At 38.1% G+C, this 18,245-nt stretch overlaps 2 protein-coding genes across 3 annotated transcripts in view; both read left to right on the forward strand.

Annotated features, from left to right (window-relative positions):
• LOC133634055 (phosphoinositide 3-kinase regulatory subunit 6) overlaps nucleotides 1-6,473 on the forward strand; it is a 70,541-nt gene extending 64,068 nt beyond the window's left edge. For both annotated transcript variants that reach the window (XM_062027010.1, XM_062027012.1), the window contains one exon: nucleotides 3,459-6,473. In XM_062027010.1, coding sequence (XP_061882994.1) covers nucleotides 3,459-3,615 — 157 coding nt within the window. In that variant the 3' untranslated portion in view covers nucleotides 3,616-6,473. The remainder of the gene's footprint in view (nucleotides 1-3,458) is intronic.
• On the forward strand, nucleotides 6,266-18,025 carry LOC133634056 (bMERB domain-containing protein 1-like). The gene is made up of 7 exons (XM_062027013.1): nucleotides 6,266-6,325; nucleotides 6,465-6,576; nucleotides 9,577-9,697; nucleotides 10,042-10,115; nucleotides 11,806-11,920; nucleotides 12,423-12,493; nucleotides 16,371-18,025. The coding sequence occupies exons 2-7, from the start codon at nucleotides 6,495-6,497 to the stop codon at nucleotides 16,481-16,483; spliced, it is 576 nt and encodes a 191-aa protein (XP_061882997.1). The 5' UTR covers nucleotides 6,266-6,325; nucleotides 6,465-6,494; the 3' UTR covers nucleotides 16,484-18,025.
• Nucleotides 18,026-18,245: the final 220 nt, after the last annotated feature.

Raw genomic sequence — 18,245 nt, forward strand, 5'->3', positions numbered from 1 at the left:
CTCTACCAACTTCGCCACGCCGTCCCAAACTATAACAACAACTCGCTCATTTTAAGGTCACCCTGTCACTAGCCCTGTGGTGCACTCAGAGTTTGAAATCCTTTTTAACTTTAACAGCCAGGTCGCTATAATGATAAAGAATAAAAACATAAAATCCACTTTATCTTGTCAGTTAGGGCTGGACGATTATGGCAAAAATAATAATTACGATTATTTTTTTATTCATATTGTAATCATGATTAATAACACAATTATTAATTAATTTGAAAACATGAGTATTTATTGTACCACCAAAACTCAACTTTATATATAGTTAAAAAAACAGTAACGACTAAAACCACAAAAAGTAAAATAGTAATAATAACAATTCCGTTGCAATTGTTATTTCCGTTTTTTTACATTTTACATTTACTATACCACCATAGAGTCTGTGCTTTTTTGTCAAATAAAATTTCATAAAATCATTGTTAATTTAATGCAAAAATTCTCACATTAAGACAATTTTGACCAATATTATAGGTCAAAACATATTATTTGTGTAAATGTATTCATAAGTGTTTTAAGTACATTATGCTTGTGTAAGATACGTTTTTGAAACCTTTATTTTGTTTGCACAGTCAGACCGGATGTGGCGCACCGGGCTATTATTGTGAAGGGCGGAAGTATGATGTGCTGTTGTTCTAAGTTTGAGAGAGCCTCTCAAGTTGTGATTACTGTCCTGGTTGTACATTGATGTTACATCGATGATGTCGTACACAACAACACAAGCAGATGAGATGTGTTTTGAGTGTATAGATTTTTCTTGCTAGCTTTAGCTTCGTATTTAGTCGCTGTTTCAAGGGGCCGTCTCAATATTGTTTACTTCAGGACAGGGCGGTTGAGTGAGTTGGGGATAAATGAGCACGACCAGACACGTTATTTTCCCAAACAAATGTTCTTTCTCTTCATAATCACAGCATTTTACTTACATGTATGCCATGTTCCCAGATATTCTAAGTTTAACAGCGATTCCGTTTTATTGGACAGGTATGTGACTCCGTCCGCGGTTACGTGAACGCGGAATATGTATTACCTTTTTTGTTTAGTTTGCTGTTTTTTAGGCATTTTAGCACTGTAACACATAAAAAGTAGCAACCATGGTGACATTTCAAACTTCTAGTAGACATGCTCTTTTTTTTCCAGTAATTTGCTCCTCATCTGTTTCACCATCACAAGCTCCAGAATTTGCATGCATGTTGCGCAGCCCATTATTGTTTTTTTCCCCTATTTTTTATATTTTCTTAAACGTGAGAAGCTATAATCGAAACCAAAATTGTATTAATTGTCCAGCCCTATTGTCAGTTAATTTTCTTGGTGTTCAGTTGAGGGGTAGTAGGCATTGTCGACAACGCTGTGGATTCTTAATTAATGTTTCAAACCACACATCGCTTGTCCATTGCATTGTACTCATATTGAGCTCGCAAAACTAGAAAAAGGCTGTAAAAAGGGAAAAAAAACAACACAAAAAAGTAGGGATGTAACAGTATGAAATCTCACAGTACGGTATAATCACAGTATTAAGGCCACGGTACCATATTATTGTGGTATATGTCCAAAAAAAAAAAGGACTTAAAAATGTTGCAGTGTGTAAAATGTATTCACAGGAATGTTTAGGATAAACACACTTACTGTAATTGAACACAAACATAATGCTCAAATGTTTTAATCATATTTATTATTAAAAAAAAATATTTTTAAGTGTAAAGAATTGTGCATGGCCATCCATTGTTTCAAGCAAATATTAAAAACAGTTACAGTTGAGTGTTTTTAAAGTGACAATATACTGTAGATATCCAGTGAGTCAAGTGTAAAACAACAACGTTCCCTTTAGTGTCTTTCATTACTTTTACTTTCTGAGAATTATTATCCTACATGTTTATATTAGTTTAGAAAATTATCTTTCTCATAAAAAAGTTAACAAAAAAATGTACTTTTAATAATTGAAATACCTCACAAACTGATGTTTGGCTTCGCTGGCTTCAAATATCTTTTCTGGATGACAGTTTATGAGGAGGCGACTTCTCCAGGTTGTAACCTTCCTTCCAGTCGAGTGCAGCTGGACACGCTTCAGCTCCCCCGGGACATCGAGAGAAACAAGGGGGTTGGGAGAAAATGAATGAATTGAGGATTTATCAAGCAGTTTTTCAGGTTCTTCATATTTCCCACGTTGAATATTTTTTGGGTGATTACCTCCGTGCGGTGCGACGTGACCGGTGTTGCCTTGGAAACGTTCGAGATAAAAATATTGCTTCGCACAGCGCATACTTTTTTACCTTCGCCAAAGAGGTTATATTTACGCCAGGGTTTGTCTGTCTGTTTGTTAACAACATAACCAAATAGTTATGGACAGATTTTGATTACATTTTTCAAGAAATGTCCCAAAAAAATGTACTTCATAGTCTACAAACACTTCACTTCTTGGTTACGACGGTCTATGTGTCTGAAAAACACCTTGGAACCCCGCCCTGCGCAGAGGATTCTGGGAGATTCTGTTTATTTTCAAAGCTAAAGCGGCAGAAAAAAATTACACTAGTTTTTGTTTGACACCGTCACGGTATTATGGTGAAAACTTTGAAACCGAAATACCGCGGTATCTACAATAGTGTTATACCCCTACTAAAAAACACACAAGGTAGCAATTAGCACACTAGCTAATGACAGCACTGCTCCGCTGACTGAATGAGATCAAAATCGATAAGCCCACCCATGATGGATGTGCTGCCTGGCACGAAATTAGACTTAGACTTAGATATTAGAATTAGACAAACTTTATTGATCCACAAGGGAAATTGTTCCACACAGTAGCTCGGTTACAAAGGATGGAAAGGGTAATGCACACAAGGGCACAAAAAGAGGGCGAAAACAAAAGGTATAAAGTAGACTAAAATTGTTTATTATTATATTTTTATTTTATTTTTATTTTTTTTACATTGCTACCATAGTAGCAATATAAAATATAACATATGTAATATTTACATATTATATATGCAGTATATAATATATACTGATATATGATATCATTATATTATATTATATTTTTATTATAATGTATACAATATATAACAAATCCCAATTACCATGTACAATAATGAATGAAGGAGTTCTTGAATCGCACACAATGGATGGATGGAACATTCGTACAATGAGACAAGGTTTGTACAACAAATCATATTTTTTATCAGTCTGTGGTTCATTAATCGTATAATGAGGGCTTCATAAATCCAGGTTCCCCTGTTTCTACTTTCCCCATCTCAAAGCACCATGCAGTAGCTCAGGCAGGACCAGCACACATAAATCCTGGCATAAAATATACAGTAAAAAAACACATACAAGTGTTTGCTTACAATTTTTTCAGTGCATGCTTATAGAAACCTACGTCTAAAAGGTTTGCTCTTCTTCTTCTTCTTGTGCTACCGCAGCATTGAAATTGCATCCTGCCTTGACCCTGGATACTGTGTCCAAAAATACATGATGTCCAAATTAAACCTCGGCGAGGACAAAAAGGCTGGACTGAGCCAGTACATGAGCAAAGGACTTCCTCTACCTGTCAACACGTTTGCTGGCATCATCAGCTGACTTCTGCACGAGAACACCCTTAACCCTGTGTGCCTCCACACATGCAAACATTCTGCATGTAGAACTATCTGAAGGCCTAATGCAACAATTAGTCCTAAAAAAAAAATGACTGAACTGTGCTGAACCGCAAGTAAAACTGACACAACTAATATTATTATTACTGAGAAACGTGACTTAAATGACACAACCTATGTTTATAGAATTGCACTTATGCCTCAAACCACCCGAACCTCATTTTCTCTTCAGGATTTCTTGCTGGAAGTGTCTTGGGTGTGTGTGTGTGTGTGTGTGTGTGTGTGTGTGTGTGTGTGTGTGTGTGTGTGTGTGTGTGTGTGTGTGTGTGTGTGTGTGTGTGTGTGTGTGTGTGTGTGTGTGTGTGTGTGTGTGTGTGTGTGTGTGTGTGTGTGTGTGTGTGTGCGTGTGTGTTCTGGCAATGCTTAGTTAATGGGGACATCACTCTGTTTACACCAGGGGTGTCAAACTCAAATACAGAGTGGGCCAAAATTTAAAACTGAACAAAGCCGCGGGCCAAGGTTGAACAAATTAACCTTTTAATAGGGACCCAAACAAGTTTTGCATTGAATATTGAACAAGCAAGGCTTATATAACTTTATAGTGACATGCAAAATCAAGTTTCAAATAATAATAATAATAATTAAAAAATATCAATGGCATATCAAATACAATTTAAATAAAAATTGAATGCCTCTTTTCTATTTGCGGCCTTCTGAGGTAAATATCAACATTAACTTTTTCCACAGGCTAATAAATTTGAAAATAAAATAACAATTAATAAACCAACCATTCAGGACTTTAAACTGCTCAGTTTGCAACACACTGATCTAATCTGATGTGCTCAAGCCAGATACCTGCCATCTTTTCTTGGATGCTAGTTCATTTATGCCCGGGCTCAGGCTTTGAGCTGAGGCAACCTTCATTATCGAACAAAGGTGTTCATCAGTCATTATATCTCATAGTCCACCCGTCTTAGGGCGTGCCTTAAAGGCACTGCCTTTAACGTGCTCTACGAGCTGTCGTCACGTCCGCTTTTCATCCATTCTAACAACGTGCCGGCCCAGTCACAACGTATGTGCGGTTTCTGTATGAACGATACAGGTTACACTGAGGGTGCCCGTATAAACAACTTTAACACTGTTACAAATATACGCCACACTGTGAATCCACACCAAACAAGAATGACAAACATATTTCGGGAGAACATCCGCACCGTAATACAACATAAACACAACAGAACAAATACCCAGAACCCTTTGCAGCACTAACTCTTCCCCCACCTTGTAGCGTCCCGGAAGAGTCTCCCGGGAGGGTTGGCAAGTATGATAATATGCGGTGTTACCGCGGCACCGCCGCTGTATATAATCTGCGGGCCAGCTCTAGTGTTAACTTGATATTGCCTCAAGGGCCAAGTGAAATTACACGGCGGGCCAAATTTGGCCCGCGGGCCAGAGTTTGACACCCATGGTTTACACAGTCATCTTTAGGGGACCTCTGACAGTATGGGGACAAAAAAACAGGTCCCCTAAAGGGAAACCTTTTTAAATGATAGTCAGATCCATTCTGAAGATGCCTAAGTGATTTTTATTACATTTTTACATGATTACCTTAAAGTATGATTCACATTCAGAATTTTTCCATCCTTCTATATATGGTAGTTGGAGTTGCAGACAACTTCATTACTGCTAAATAGCAGTTTCCAGTAATGTCACAGAAGATGCAGGATTTGCTTTAACATTTAAGTGGTGAAACTTCCTATAAGAGGACAGCTGTAGTGCTGTATTCTGAGGATCATGTCATATTTAATTTGAACTTTTTTTTTTTTTAAATGGTCCTCAGTAGTCATGTACAAATGTGTGTGAATTATGCATAATTATTTAAATTTGGTCCCCATGAACCATATTAACTCTTTTTCCCCAGGGTCCCCAGTAAGAATGATCAGCACATTACTTCATCAATCCAGAGATTTAAAGACGTGTATGAGCTAACTGGGCAGTGGCCATTTTACCTAATTTTTTTTAAGTCTCCACAACCTGTAGAAAGGGTGGTCCCCACAAGTGATGATCAAAAACTTGGTCCCCATTCCAAATGATAACCAGTATGTGTGTGTGTGTGTTGGTGTGTGTGTGTCTGTGTGTGTGTGTGTGTGTGTACCAAAACTGTCGGCATGGTCTGAGAGCAGCTGTGTGTACACAAATACGCCACTCTTGCCTGCATATCATCATGCGGTCTTTTGTTTGGGAGGGCCTTTTGATGATGGACTGACACTACTCGCTTGTTATTCATGAAATATGTGATTGCATCCCTTCTCTCAGCCACTTGTGACTCATATAGCGTCAGAATCAGTGTGTTATGTTCCCAGGGAAGTTTTCATTTTGATCATGACAATGTTGTTAATCATGCGGGACAAAAATATACACAAATGTATAACTCGTGATCTATTTTGCACATCGTTTTCATGCAGTTTGTCATAAAAAAAAAATAATTGGATACCGCTGTAAATCTAATTGTAATTATGTAAATAAATAATAGTGTTTTGTAAATCGGTTTTCTTGTGTAGTTCCCTTTGCTTTCTTGCAGTGGCGTGTAACGACCACCAGATAGCAGCATTTCTCCGGTGCCGTGACCAGCTTGATTGACAAGGAGTTTTCTGTCCAGAGCATGCGGAGAGCATCTCGCCCTCGTACCTCTGCAGGTCTGTGGCTCTCTGGCAATGACTCACTGGAATACCGCATCACACTTTTTGTTGTTTTGATGTGATATTTCTCTTTTAATTGTTTTTTTCTTTTCTTGTGGGGTTCCTGCTTTTCTGCATCTGCACCCTGCACTGAGAGGAGGAGCAGGTGGAGAGAGCAGCAGTCGGAATGATGGAGATGAAGAGAGAATCTTTCCATCAGTATGGATCCCTGGAGCGCACGCCGTGGAGCAGAGACAACAACAAAGCAGGTTATAGACCGTAACTAATTCACATGCTGTTAATTTTCATGTAGAAATAACGACTTCTACTGTATAGGTTCATGATTGATGATAGTGAGTCATAATTACATTATTATGCATACATGGTCCTGATACACCAGCAAATAATACATAGTTTGCTATTAGTAGCATGCACTATAGCCAACCATGTCTGTAGTCAGCACTGCAAATGTCAAGCATCCACAGGTGTTTCTTTGTCAAGTGTGTGTGTGGTTCTGTCCAAATTTTACTCAAACTATCCATTTTTAAATTGTTTGTCCATGTTTTAATTTTCATCTCTGTGCACTGCCATCCATTCAAAGTGTAGTGTACATTGCCCACCCATTTTCTCTATTTCCCTGCAAAGTTCGTTTAAATGCATAAAATTTTTAGCTAATAATTGCATCGCTAATTGAAGTGCCATGGCATAGAGCTCAGTTTTATATGAGCATGATTAAAACCAGATGGAGTTTGCGTGTTAAACGAATGAGAGAAACTCATGATAGAACATACAGTATATAATATACTAGGGCTGCACAATTAATAGATTTTTAGTCACGATTTTGGCTGCCACGATTAAATCAAGGTAATCGGCTTCGCTGCTTACCAATTCAAGTGCTTCCACGTCCGCAGCGCAAAAAAATATATATATATATATAAACAAGTATGTGCTTATTTTTTTGTGATAGAGTGATTGGAGCACATACTTGTTGGTCACAAAAAACATTCATGAAGTTTGGTTCTTTTATGAATTTATTATGGCTCTACTGAAAATGTGACCAAATCTGCTGGGTCAAAAGTATACATACAGCAATGTTAATATTTAGTTACATGTCCCTTGGCAAGTTTCACTGCAATAAGGCGCTTTTGGTGGCCATCCACAAGCTTCTGGCAAGCTTCTGGTTGAATTTTTGACCACTCCTCTTGACAAAATAGGTGCAGTTCAGCTAAATGTGTTGGTTTTCTGACATGAACTTGTTTCTTCAGCATTGTCCACACGTTTAAGTCAGGACTTTGGGAAGGCCATTCTAAAACCTTAATTCTAGCCTGATTTAGCCATTCCTTTACCACTTTTGACGTGTGTTTGGGGTCATTGTCCTGTTGGAACACCCAACTGCGCCCACTTACAATAACATCGGCAAGAGGACATGACAAATAAGTAAGGTGCAGACCAAGGGAGAACAGGGGGCGGTGGGAGGGTCCGTGTATGCATGCGTGTGCCTTGAAAGACATGCCGCTGAACGGGAATAGCTCTTCTAATCCACTGTGGAAAGTCTGCTTTGGTGTATTTTTGGTCTCATCACAATCCAAACTTGCTGTTATATGAATCCTGCTTCGATGATTCTTCTTGCTGCGCCCTGATTTTTGCCTGCAGGCGTGACACAAACTGAATGAAGAAATGAAGCGTTCGTACACAGAGACATGGTTCGCACATGGAGGCATATTTGTCTCAATCTAAAAGTTCGTAATAGAAAAGAGGGTTCTTAAATCGAGGTTACACTGTGATGTTTGTGGCACGTTGGAAAGTTGGCGCTCTCTAGGCAGCCGCTGAAATCAGCCCCTTTAAATACATACATTTCAGACCAGCATCCAGCTATTGACCCCTGCTCAATAGTAATAATACTCTATATTGGCCTCCACCTTGATAGACACTATGCCAATGATTAACATCAATGCCTCATCTACTTAATGAACAAACACCGCCCCTCAAATTGGGGCCTCCTCTTTCCCCTCAGGAAGAAACTGTAATTACATTGACTATGACTGTGACTTGCTGGACAAACGCACAACGCCTGAACCGAAGACATGGTGTCTGTAGCCTGAAAAGAACAAGGAATGATAAAAGCACAAGTGGAGATACAGTCCGCCCTCGCCACATTGCGCTTCAAGTATTGCGGCTCCACCCCATCTCGGATAAAAAAATAAAAAAATCATATTCTGCCATTTTTTGCCATAAATTAAGCATTTTCAAGCATAGCAAGTGACTAAAGGACAGAAATAGCCGTAGTAGAGTAGTTTTGGTCAATAGATGCGACGAACCAATCAGAGCACGCTGTCCAGTATTGTGGCCACTGATTGGCTCAGCCTCAGACAACATTATTATATTGGATTAAAAGACTGTATATGTGTCGAGAGGGTTCTCGTAAATCTATTTAGATGGTGTATCTATCTTTCCATAGCTGTAGCTCTTGCTATGAAAATATTTAATTCATAATTAATGATTCCTACTTTGCAACAATTCATTGAGTTAAGTTAAGTTAAAGTACCCATGATTGTCACACACACAGTGGGCGTGGCGAAATTATTCTCTGCATTTGACCCATCCCCCTGGAAGGTGAGGGGAGCAGTGAGCAGCAGCGGCGGCCGCGCCCGGGAATAATTTTTAGTGATTTAACCCCCAATTCCAACCCTTAATGCTAAGTGTCAAGCAGGGAGGTAATGGGTCCCATTTTTATCGTCTTTGGTATGACTCGGCCGGGGTTTGAACTCACGACCTACCGATCTCAGGGCGGGCACTCTAACCACAAGGATCGCAGTCTTGTCCGGAACCAATTACCAGCAATGAACAAGAGACATGGTTTTTATTGTGACAATTTTTTATACACATATGATGTGACAATTGTGTTATTATTTTTTTATATTTATTATTATTATTATTATTTATTTTATTTACTTTTTTTGTCCTGTCCAGCTTCTCAGGCAAATTATATAGTTGATGAAGGTGCCCATATCAGCTGTACAGATTTACTTTACAAAAGAGAAGTGTGGGATACATCTCTTGTTGCCTTATTTGTATTTGACTTTATTAAATGGATTTATATTATTATTTGGTGCAGCTGGGCCGGAGAAGGAGGGGATAGAAAGAGAAAAAAGGAAGACAGAGGGGGAAATTGCGGGGACAAGATGATGATGTGACAATTTAACTGAATCAAATTTTTATTTTAAAAGGGCACGCTCTAAAATATGATTGCGTGTTTGTGTGTCTTTTAGAGGACGACGTGGTGTCCATGGCAGACTCCAGCCTCACTGCAGACGATATCGAGGGCGAACTCTTCAAGATCGAGAGGATCAGAGACGTTCTGGTCCGCAGGGAGTCAGAGCTCAGATACATGTGAGATGATAGAGATGACATTTAGTGGGAGAATTCTACATCATGTGCTTTTTTTTTATTCCCCCAACAGATGGATATAATAAAGGGTAGCTCCACCTGCAAGATAAAAAATATGTATACCGCCTTCCTCCAATATGAATGTCCACCTAATAAATATGCATTTTCGCTCTGGATTTAAAATACTGCATGGCCAAGTGTAACTTTTCAGCTCCTATTTCAAAACGTGGCATCGAACATACAGGAGTTACAGCCCGTCGAGCCCGACTACCTGCATTTTCATGACACAACCATAAATAATACTTGACCGTCATGACTAATGTTGTCTTCTGTGTCTCCTTTTGCAGGATGGATGACATTCAGCTGTGCAAGGAGATCACTCGACTCAAAAAGGAGCTGCACAAATTAGTGTCCCTGCCAGGTTGGAGTCAACACCGTCACTTACCCCTCAGTTAAACCCACAAACAAAACGCAAGAGTTTATGTATATATTAGTTCTCCCAAAGGGTTAAATCTTTTTAATTAAATAATCACATTTTTAAATTTGGATTAATCACAGGTGATTACACCACCTTTATGGCTTACCGTAAATGAGCAGTCAAAATCGGGAAAATGCCAAGAGTGTGCCAAAAAGTAATCAGAGCAAAGGGTGGCTATTTTGAAAATACTAGAATATAAAACATGTTTTCAGTTATTTCACCTTTTTTTGTTAAGTACATAACTCCACATGTGTTCATTCATAGTTTTGATGCCTTCAGTGACAATCTACAATGTAAATAGACATGAAAATAAAGAAAACGCATTGAATGAGAAGGCGTGTCCAAACTTTTGGCTTGTACTGTATATATATATATATATATATATATATATATATATATATATATATATATATATATATATATATATATATATATATATATATATATATATATATATACACAAAAACATGCACCTGGGGATAGGTTGATTGGCAACACTAAATTGGCCCTAGTGTGTGAATGTGAGTGTGAATGTTGTCTGTCTATCTGTGTTGGCCCTGCGATGAGGTGGCGACTTGTCCAGGGTGTACCCCGCCTTCCGCCCGAATGCAGCTGAGATAGGCTCCAGCACCCCCCGCGACCCCAAAAGGGACAAGCGGTAGAAAATGGATGGATATGTGTATATATATATATATATATATATATATATATATATATATATATATATATATATATATATATATATATATATATATATATATATATATATACAGAGGGGGGAATTGTGGGGACAAGAAGGGGATTAGACAAAGAGAGAAAAACAACAACAGCAAACACAACAATAACAACAACAACAATAGAGCAACATCAGCAAATACGATATGTACAAATATGATGGTAAAAGTGATAGCAAAGAAGCAGTTAGCGAAATAAATAATAATACAGAAATGACAATGCGCATTATTACACTACAAATGGAGCAATACAAATACCAATAGAAATAGCGCTATTGATAATGAATAATACCAATAATTACCTCTATTATCAACAATACAGTTGTTCAAATGCAACAATACATATACGTAATGATAACTAGAGATACAAAATAAAGCAGAAAAATGGAGGGGAAGAAAGAGAAGCAACCTATATTAACCTTGTAGATTGTTATAGTAACAATAGGTTAAGTTTGCCATGTGTTATCCAGTTTACCCTCGGGCAACAACGTTAATTTATGTTTGATGAAACGTGATTATGTGCATGAGTGTATGTATGTATATGTACTTGTATATGTACAGTATGTGTATATGTATGTTTGTACAGGGAATGTATATGTACAGTATGTGTATATGTATGTTTGTACAGTGAATGTATATGTACAGTATGTGTATATGTATGTTTGTACAGTGAATGTATATGTACAGTATGTGTATATGTATGTTTGTACAGTGAATGTATATGTACATATATGTGTATATACATGTACATACTGTATGTACAACACTATTCTAGATGGACTGCAAAGGGAGTGCAGAAGCAAACTGCTTATTTGTCCTTCCAAAATGCGGTTACCTGTTACATATACCGGAAAAAAAAACATACTCATACATATTCTCTATTGTCTTTGCTGCTGTAGATAAGGACAAGTCCAAGGAGGACCGGCAAAAGGAAGATGAACTTCTGCAGCAAATCCACAAACTGGTGGAAACCAGAGATTTCCTTGTGGATGATGTTGAGTTTGAAAGACTCAGGTGAGCTGTTGCATATGACGAGATGCATGGATGGATATATGGATTAGTAGATAGACGGTCTCACATCCAGGGTGAGTCATCTTATAGCGCAGCACACGGGCAGTGAAGATGACAAGAAAAGGTCAAGGCTGTCGTTTAAACACAGCGAGGAGACGACGTGTTCTAACGTGTCCTTGGACTACATTGTGCTTAGTTAACTGCCATGATTAAGGAAATAGGCAAGTAGGAGGATTTGATGGCGCTGAATCCTGTGTCGATAAGGATCTCAGTCTGTGCGACACCCCATAACAACCTTTTCACACGCTCATATTACACAGCATGCACCCGCAACACCGGCACGTGTTTTAGGTTTAACGATCGCTGCCTTTGATGTAAAAAGAACGACAGAGGGGCTTGTTGCAATCATTTGTAGCATCTCCATTTGCTGGAAAACACAACCACACTTCTTTTGGACTTTAAAATGCAAACCCAGAGGATTAACTTTGTCGTCATCTGCACGCAGGGAGAAGGAAGAAGATAAAGAAATGGCTGACTTTCTGAGGTCGAAATTTCCAAGACACCTGCAGAAAACAGGTATTACGCACACGCGTGTAAGGGTTGCTCGTTTTCCTCTAAAATATGCATTTAATTGCAACTAAGAAGATAGATGTACTTAGCCTAGAAAGCTAATAATAGTAATCTAGAAGATGCTTAAAGGTCAAATGTTTTGTCTCATAATTGTCACATGAGAAAAGTTTTATCTGGTTTATTGGGGGATATACAGTGGTACTTTGTTTTTTTTTATCCATTTGTCCCACAAGAAATCCAATTACCGTATTTTTTTCCAGTAGGGATGTAATGATAAACGGTATTAATGATAACAGTGCTAAACTCCTGACCGTTGGTATTACCGTTATAAAAAAAAAACGTTTTGAAAAACCGTGATTAGTAACTGCACATTGATAAACTCACGGACCGGCTGGCGCCAACCCTCGAGCTTAAATGCTAACATGAAAACAAGAGACATTAACGTCTTTTCCCGTTAAAGAAATGACATACCCCAGTTCAAACTTATGTAAACACTTTTTTGTCTGAGCAACTAAGATATTCAATTGTGCACGTTAAACCTACAAGCTGGGATTTTTTTAGAAGAGAGCGATCGTTATATACTCAGAGAAATATGACGCGGATGTGATTTTAATGGTGCGTTTAAGCACTGCTGAACAGAGTCGGACGCCACAACACCTGCCAAAAATAAATGAAAAAATAATAATGATAGATTTTCATTAAAATACATCTTAAAGTGCTCCAGTAAAAACCAGTATTTAAAAAAACTAAAGCTTAGCCATTAAAACAGATACACTATTAGCATAAGCATAAGAAACACAAAGAATGCAAAATAGTGTGTTTTCTAACATTATGTGTATTTATTTTAGTTATTAAAAAAAATGTTTGGTCAAAAGATTTCAGTGTGTGTATAAGTACTTTCTGATCACATTCAACAATATCGCGACAATAATGATGGTCACGATAACCGTGATATAACATTTTCATATGTTTACCTCCCTACGTTCCAGGCACATAGGAACAGAAAACACATTTTTGAGAGAATCATTATAGAATAGCTTTATTGTCATCAAACATGGCAGCATGACAAAAATACAGGTGGCTACTCTGTTAGATGCAGTTAAAATACAAGACAAACAATGAATAACATGTTAGATACAAATACATTGTAGTTTTTCATGCAGAAAACAATGTGAAATGCATGTAAATGATGAATGAAATGATTATATAAACATTTAACACCAGTTTTACCTTAAATGAACACGCTTGTTGTGTTAGTGTTTCGCCGCTGTTTTACTAAACTGCTGAAACTTGCGACTTTGTTTGGCCCCATGTTGGCTTATTTTGAGGGACATAATGATTAAAGGGCAACTGCAGTTTCGGGTGGAATTTTGCCTATAATTCACAGTCTTTATGAGGGACAAGAAGAAATATGTTTTTTTTCTTTTAATGCATTCTAACTCGTAAATAAACGTAAATAAAATTCCGCCTGCAATGGAGTCAATGGGATTTTCTCTATTCCGCCTATAAAGCCCTCTAAATAACCATCCAAAAAGTGACAACAATACTCCATTTACATTTTGTGACCTGATTCTTAACCAAGTATTAGCAATATTGTTTTTATAAACGCTAAAGTTAAGGACTCTGCATTGTCACATAAGACTTCCTTATGCTGCTGTATTGACGTCATCAGCTGGTGAGCTGCTTCCTCGCATCAGAGGTCGTGAAAGTTTATTCCCGAAAAGACGCATGGTTCCACCTTATTTTTTTTCTTCATTCTTCATCTAAACGGGAATATGTGACCATCCGAGCAATTGACATCCCAGTGAGAGCAGACATTGTACAGTAAGTGGTGTTTTATTAGTTTGTTGGCTCTTATAAAGTCTGCAGTAATCAGTGATGTTGTCGAAGGGAAAAGCTAACGTGATGCTTTTTTTAAATCAATGCGCTGCCTTATGCTTAAAATGAGCAAACTGCGTAAATATTACACGTTGTTATAAATGTGGCTGTCGCTTCATTACATGTATACTTACAGTGTGTCTATAAAATCTTGATAGAGGTGTTTGGATGTTTTTTAAGCGCTTTATATGCAGAATAGGGCACCTTCCTTAGGCTCCATTGTAAGCAGACTTTTGCTCGCATATATTTACGAGTTAGAATGCATAAAAAAATGTCTTGTCTCACATAAGGAATGTGAATGATTCCAAAAAAGAAGTGCAGTTTCCCTTTAAGCCAAAAGCCTATTTGGCTTATTTCGTAGTCGTAAACCACGAAGACTCAGTCACTAACGCCTGGATTCTTTGTTAAAAGACTCCATTCTGTGGAATGACCTGCAGGCAAACACAGTAGTTTGTTACGGAAAGGTGAATAATTTTACACTGCCAATGTGTACTCCGTCCACTTGTGTTCGACTGTCTTTCCAAATATGTATTTTTTCCAAATAGCATTCATTTAGTTTAACTTAGATTCAAGAACGGTCAACTTTTGTCAAACTCTCTTTAATTGATTCTGTTATTATTTGTATTAGCATCTGAGTGTTCTCTCCTCAACAAAACACGGTCATATTGTCAGCAAATAGTACTAACTTTAAGTCTTTTGTAACTGTACAAATGTTTTTTGTAGAGATTGAACAATTTTGGTCCCAGTACTGATACCTGGGGTATGCCGCAAGATATGTTTCGCGTTGTAGACGTCTGTTCGCCTAGCTCAGTGGTCGGCAACCCAAAATGTTGAAAAAGCCATATTGGACCAAAAATACAAAAAATAAATTTGTGTGGAGCCGCAAAAAATTAAAAGCCTTATAAAAGTGTTATAATGAAGGCAACACATAATGTAAGTGTCTATATCAGCTATGTTAGCCTACTGTCAAAGGCTGACGCAAATCTTCGCTGACAGAAATATATTTACATTTTTATTCTACACATTTTTGCAAAATTGGAAATCATTAGTAAAATGGAGGCTTCTCACAGGATGAGATAACTTCTGGAAATTACTGGCTCATAATGGCCAAAAGTATAAATGTGTGTGTGTGTCCAAGTTTAAGGCAACGGCAGGCTATCTTCTTCGAAAGGATTTTTTACGATCTTTGCAAGCTGGGTAACGTTTGCTGTGGTCTGGAACAACATGGCACACAAAAAACTATGACAAATACAGCCAATATTACATACAGATAATGTGTCATGAGTAGAGATGTCCGATAATATCGGACTGCCGATATTATCGGCCGGTAAATGCTTTAAAATGTAATATCGGAAATTATCGGTATCGGTTTCAAAAAGTAAAATGTATGACTTTTTAAAATGCAGAATAAACGAGACAAGAAGCTAGGAATTAAACAGAGACAGAATTAAATTTGGCTCAATTTGAGTAGAAACGTGTGGGCTGTACTCTTGCACATTCTCCAGCACGCTCTGGCGAAAGATTGTACGCCACCTCTTTTATTTGGACTTTCCCTGATTACTTGGCAACAGCTGTTTGTAAGGGACGTTGGTCGTAAACAGCCATCGCCTTTGGTTACAGAACAGTTAAAAAAAAAAAGGTCGTAAACAGTTCACAGAAAAGGTCGTAAAACAGTTCAAAGAAAAGGTCCCTGTAGGGGAGTCAGGTCCTGCTTCCTCTTCGCTTTGTAATTCTTGGGTCAAGACAATATCTTTCTGTTGATTACAATACATGAAAGAAACAGAACACCTTCATGTTGCTTCCCATCCTACACAGTGGAGTTTTACAAGCCTTCTGCTTGGTAGGATTAAAGACAGCTTTTGTCTGCTCGCCCGGAACTCAAAGTAACACAAAGTTTTGCGATAACTTAGATACAATTATTCCAACAACTGCTATGGATACTTGTGTCTCTATGTCAAACGCTGTGCTACAGTGACAATCCGCCATTGTTTTTTTCCCGCTCCAGGTGTGCCAACAAGACGAGTCGCACCCAGGGCCCAGCAGAACTCCTCTCCCTTCGCCAAAACGGGCCTCACCCTGCTGAAGGAGTGCTGCGGCTTCACGTGCTCCGTCATGTAGCTTCCGTTCTTGCCAATTTAACCGTCCGCGTATAAGAGCTCCATTTCAAGTCCAAGTGTAAAAAGAAGCCAACGGAATCATATCCTTCGGCGTGTTGGTCTGTAGAATGGATTCCACGGAAGGTTGTTCCGTGAGGTTGTCCAGCGGGCCGCTGGCTCACACGCTTCTTGTGACCAATCAAACTACAGATACACATCTGAGTTGCCAAGAAGAATAGTTTCCATGGCAACCTCATGTAACCCCCCATACCTTTACAATGTAGAGATTCACAGGATGATACTGTGTGTATGTGTGCATGCAGGGAATGATATTGCGCTTATCTGTTTTGTTATGTTTTGAGGTTTAAAAAAATATATACTGTATACTGCTATTACTGACGCATACATGATCAGATGTACTGTAGTAGTACTGTAGCTGTTCCATCCCCAGATCTTTTATTTACCTCATAAATGCTTTGGCTCACCATCATTTGTAGAAAACAGGCATGTTTAAATAGCATGTACATCGACGCTTACGGAGCTCATGTTATTGTCCTTTTTGTTAAGCAAAAATTAGTTTTTATTTTCGCCGTTTTAGTGGTCGACAACGTTGCGGTCCTGTCGTCTTATGTCATCCTCCACGAACCGAGAAGTGGCCTGTTTACATTTGGATGGACAAAAAGCAAAACTAAACATTGTGTGTGTAATTGTGAGTGAAATAGTTGCCCTTTTGCACCAGTTTAGTCACAATGAAAGCGTCGCGCTGAACGTGCACAAAACCGGGAATAAAAAGAAAAGTAAAGGTAAAGAAAGTTCTGTTCTTTCAATCTTTGTCTTATCCATTTCCAATCATGCACTAACTTGTACTTTTCAGGTTTCCGAACATGAGTCTGGTTTTGTTCAGAACATAAAATATTGAAATTTTCAGCAAAAACCACAAATATGAAACAAGTTGGGACCCAATACGGACCCCTGTGGAACACCACAGGTAATGTATGAATATGCTTTTCACTGTGGGTTGCATACTGAAAGATGCAAAAGCTATATTTCACATCCAAACTACAAGTAATCCCCTCGAACAAGTCCTTCAACTTTTCTGACACCTCTTATTTAATGTTTGTTATTTTGAACGTGCATACAGTTACAATATGGTACATCGCATATGTCGAGTTCCTCATTTCAACATGACCCGAAAAGAAGTAGGAAGAAGCAGCGCTTAATTCATTCTTCCCCTTTTCCATTTTATGGTAATTAAATAATCACATTAGTTTGTTTGTTTCCTGTGCTCATTATGTCATACAAACACATAAGCAAAACATCTCTTTAATGCAGGTGTAGGCAATTAATTTTTACCGGGGGCCGCATAAGCAACCCGAGCACTGCTGGAGGGCCACACCGACAATATTTCAATTAAATTTTGCACAATATTATTTTTGATATACCGTAAGATAAATAATAATATTAATAATAATAATAATAATTTAATTTAACCTAACTTAAAGGCCTACTGAAATGAATTTTTTTTTATTTAAACGGGAATAGCAGATCCATTCTATGTGTCATACTTGATCATTTCGCGATATATATATATATATTTTTGCTGAAACAATTTAGTAGAGAACATCGACGATAAAGTTCGCAACTTTTGCTCGCTGATAAAAAAAAGCCTTGCCTGTACCGGAAGTAGCGTGACGTCACAGGAGCTAGTTTTCCTCACAATTCCCCGTTGTTTACAATGGAGCGAGAGATTCGGAGCGACAAAGCGACGATTACCCCATTAATTT

The sequence above is a fragment of the Entelurus aequoreus genome, linkage group LG18, assembly GCF_033978785.1.
Source record: "Entelurus aequoreus isolate RoL-2023_Sb linkage group LG18, RoL_Eaeq_v1.1, whole genome shotgun sequence".
NCBI lineage: Eukaryota > Metazoa > Chordata > Actinopteri > Syngnathiformes > Syngnathidae > Entelurus > Entelurus aequoreus.

Excerpts from the sequence above, each read along its gene's own strand:
- LOC133634056 (XM_062027013.1), top strand. The coding sequence starts at position 6,495 with ATGATGGAGATGAAGAGAGAATCTTTCCATCAGTATGGATCCCTGGAG. Across the intron at positions 6,577-9,576 it reads CAGAGACAACAACAAAGCAG|AGGACGACGTGGTGTCCATG; the intron begins GTTATAGACCGT and ends TGTGTCTTTTAG. Across the intron at positions 9,698-10,041 it reads GAGTCAGAGCTCAGATACAT|GATGGATGACATTCAGCTGT; the intron begins GTGAGATGATAG and ends CTCCTTTTGCAG.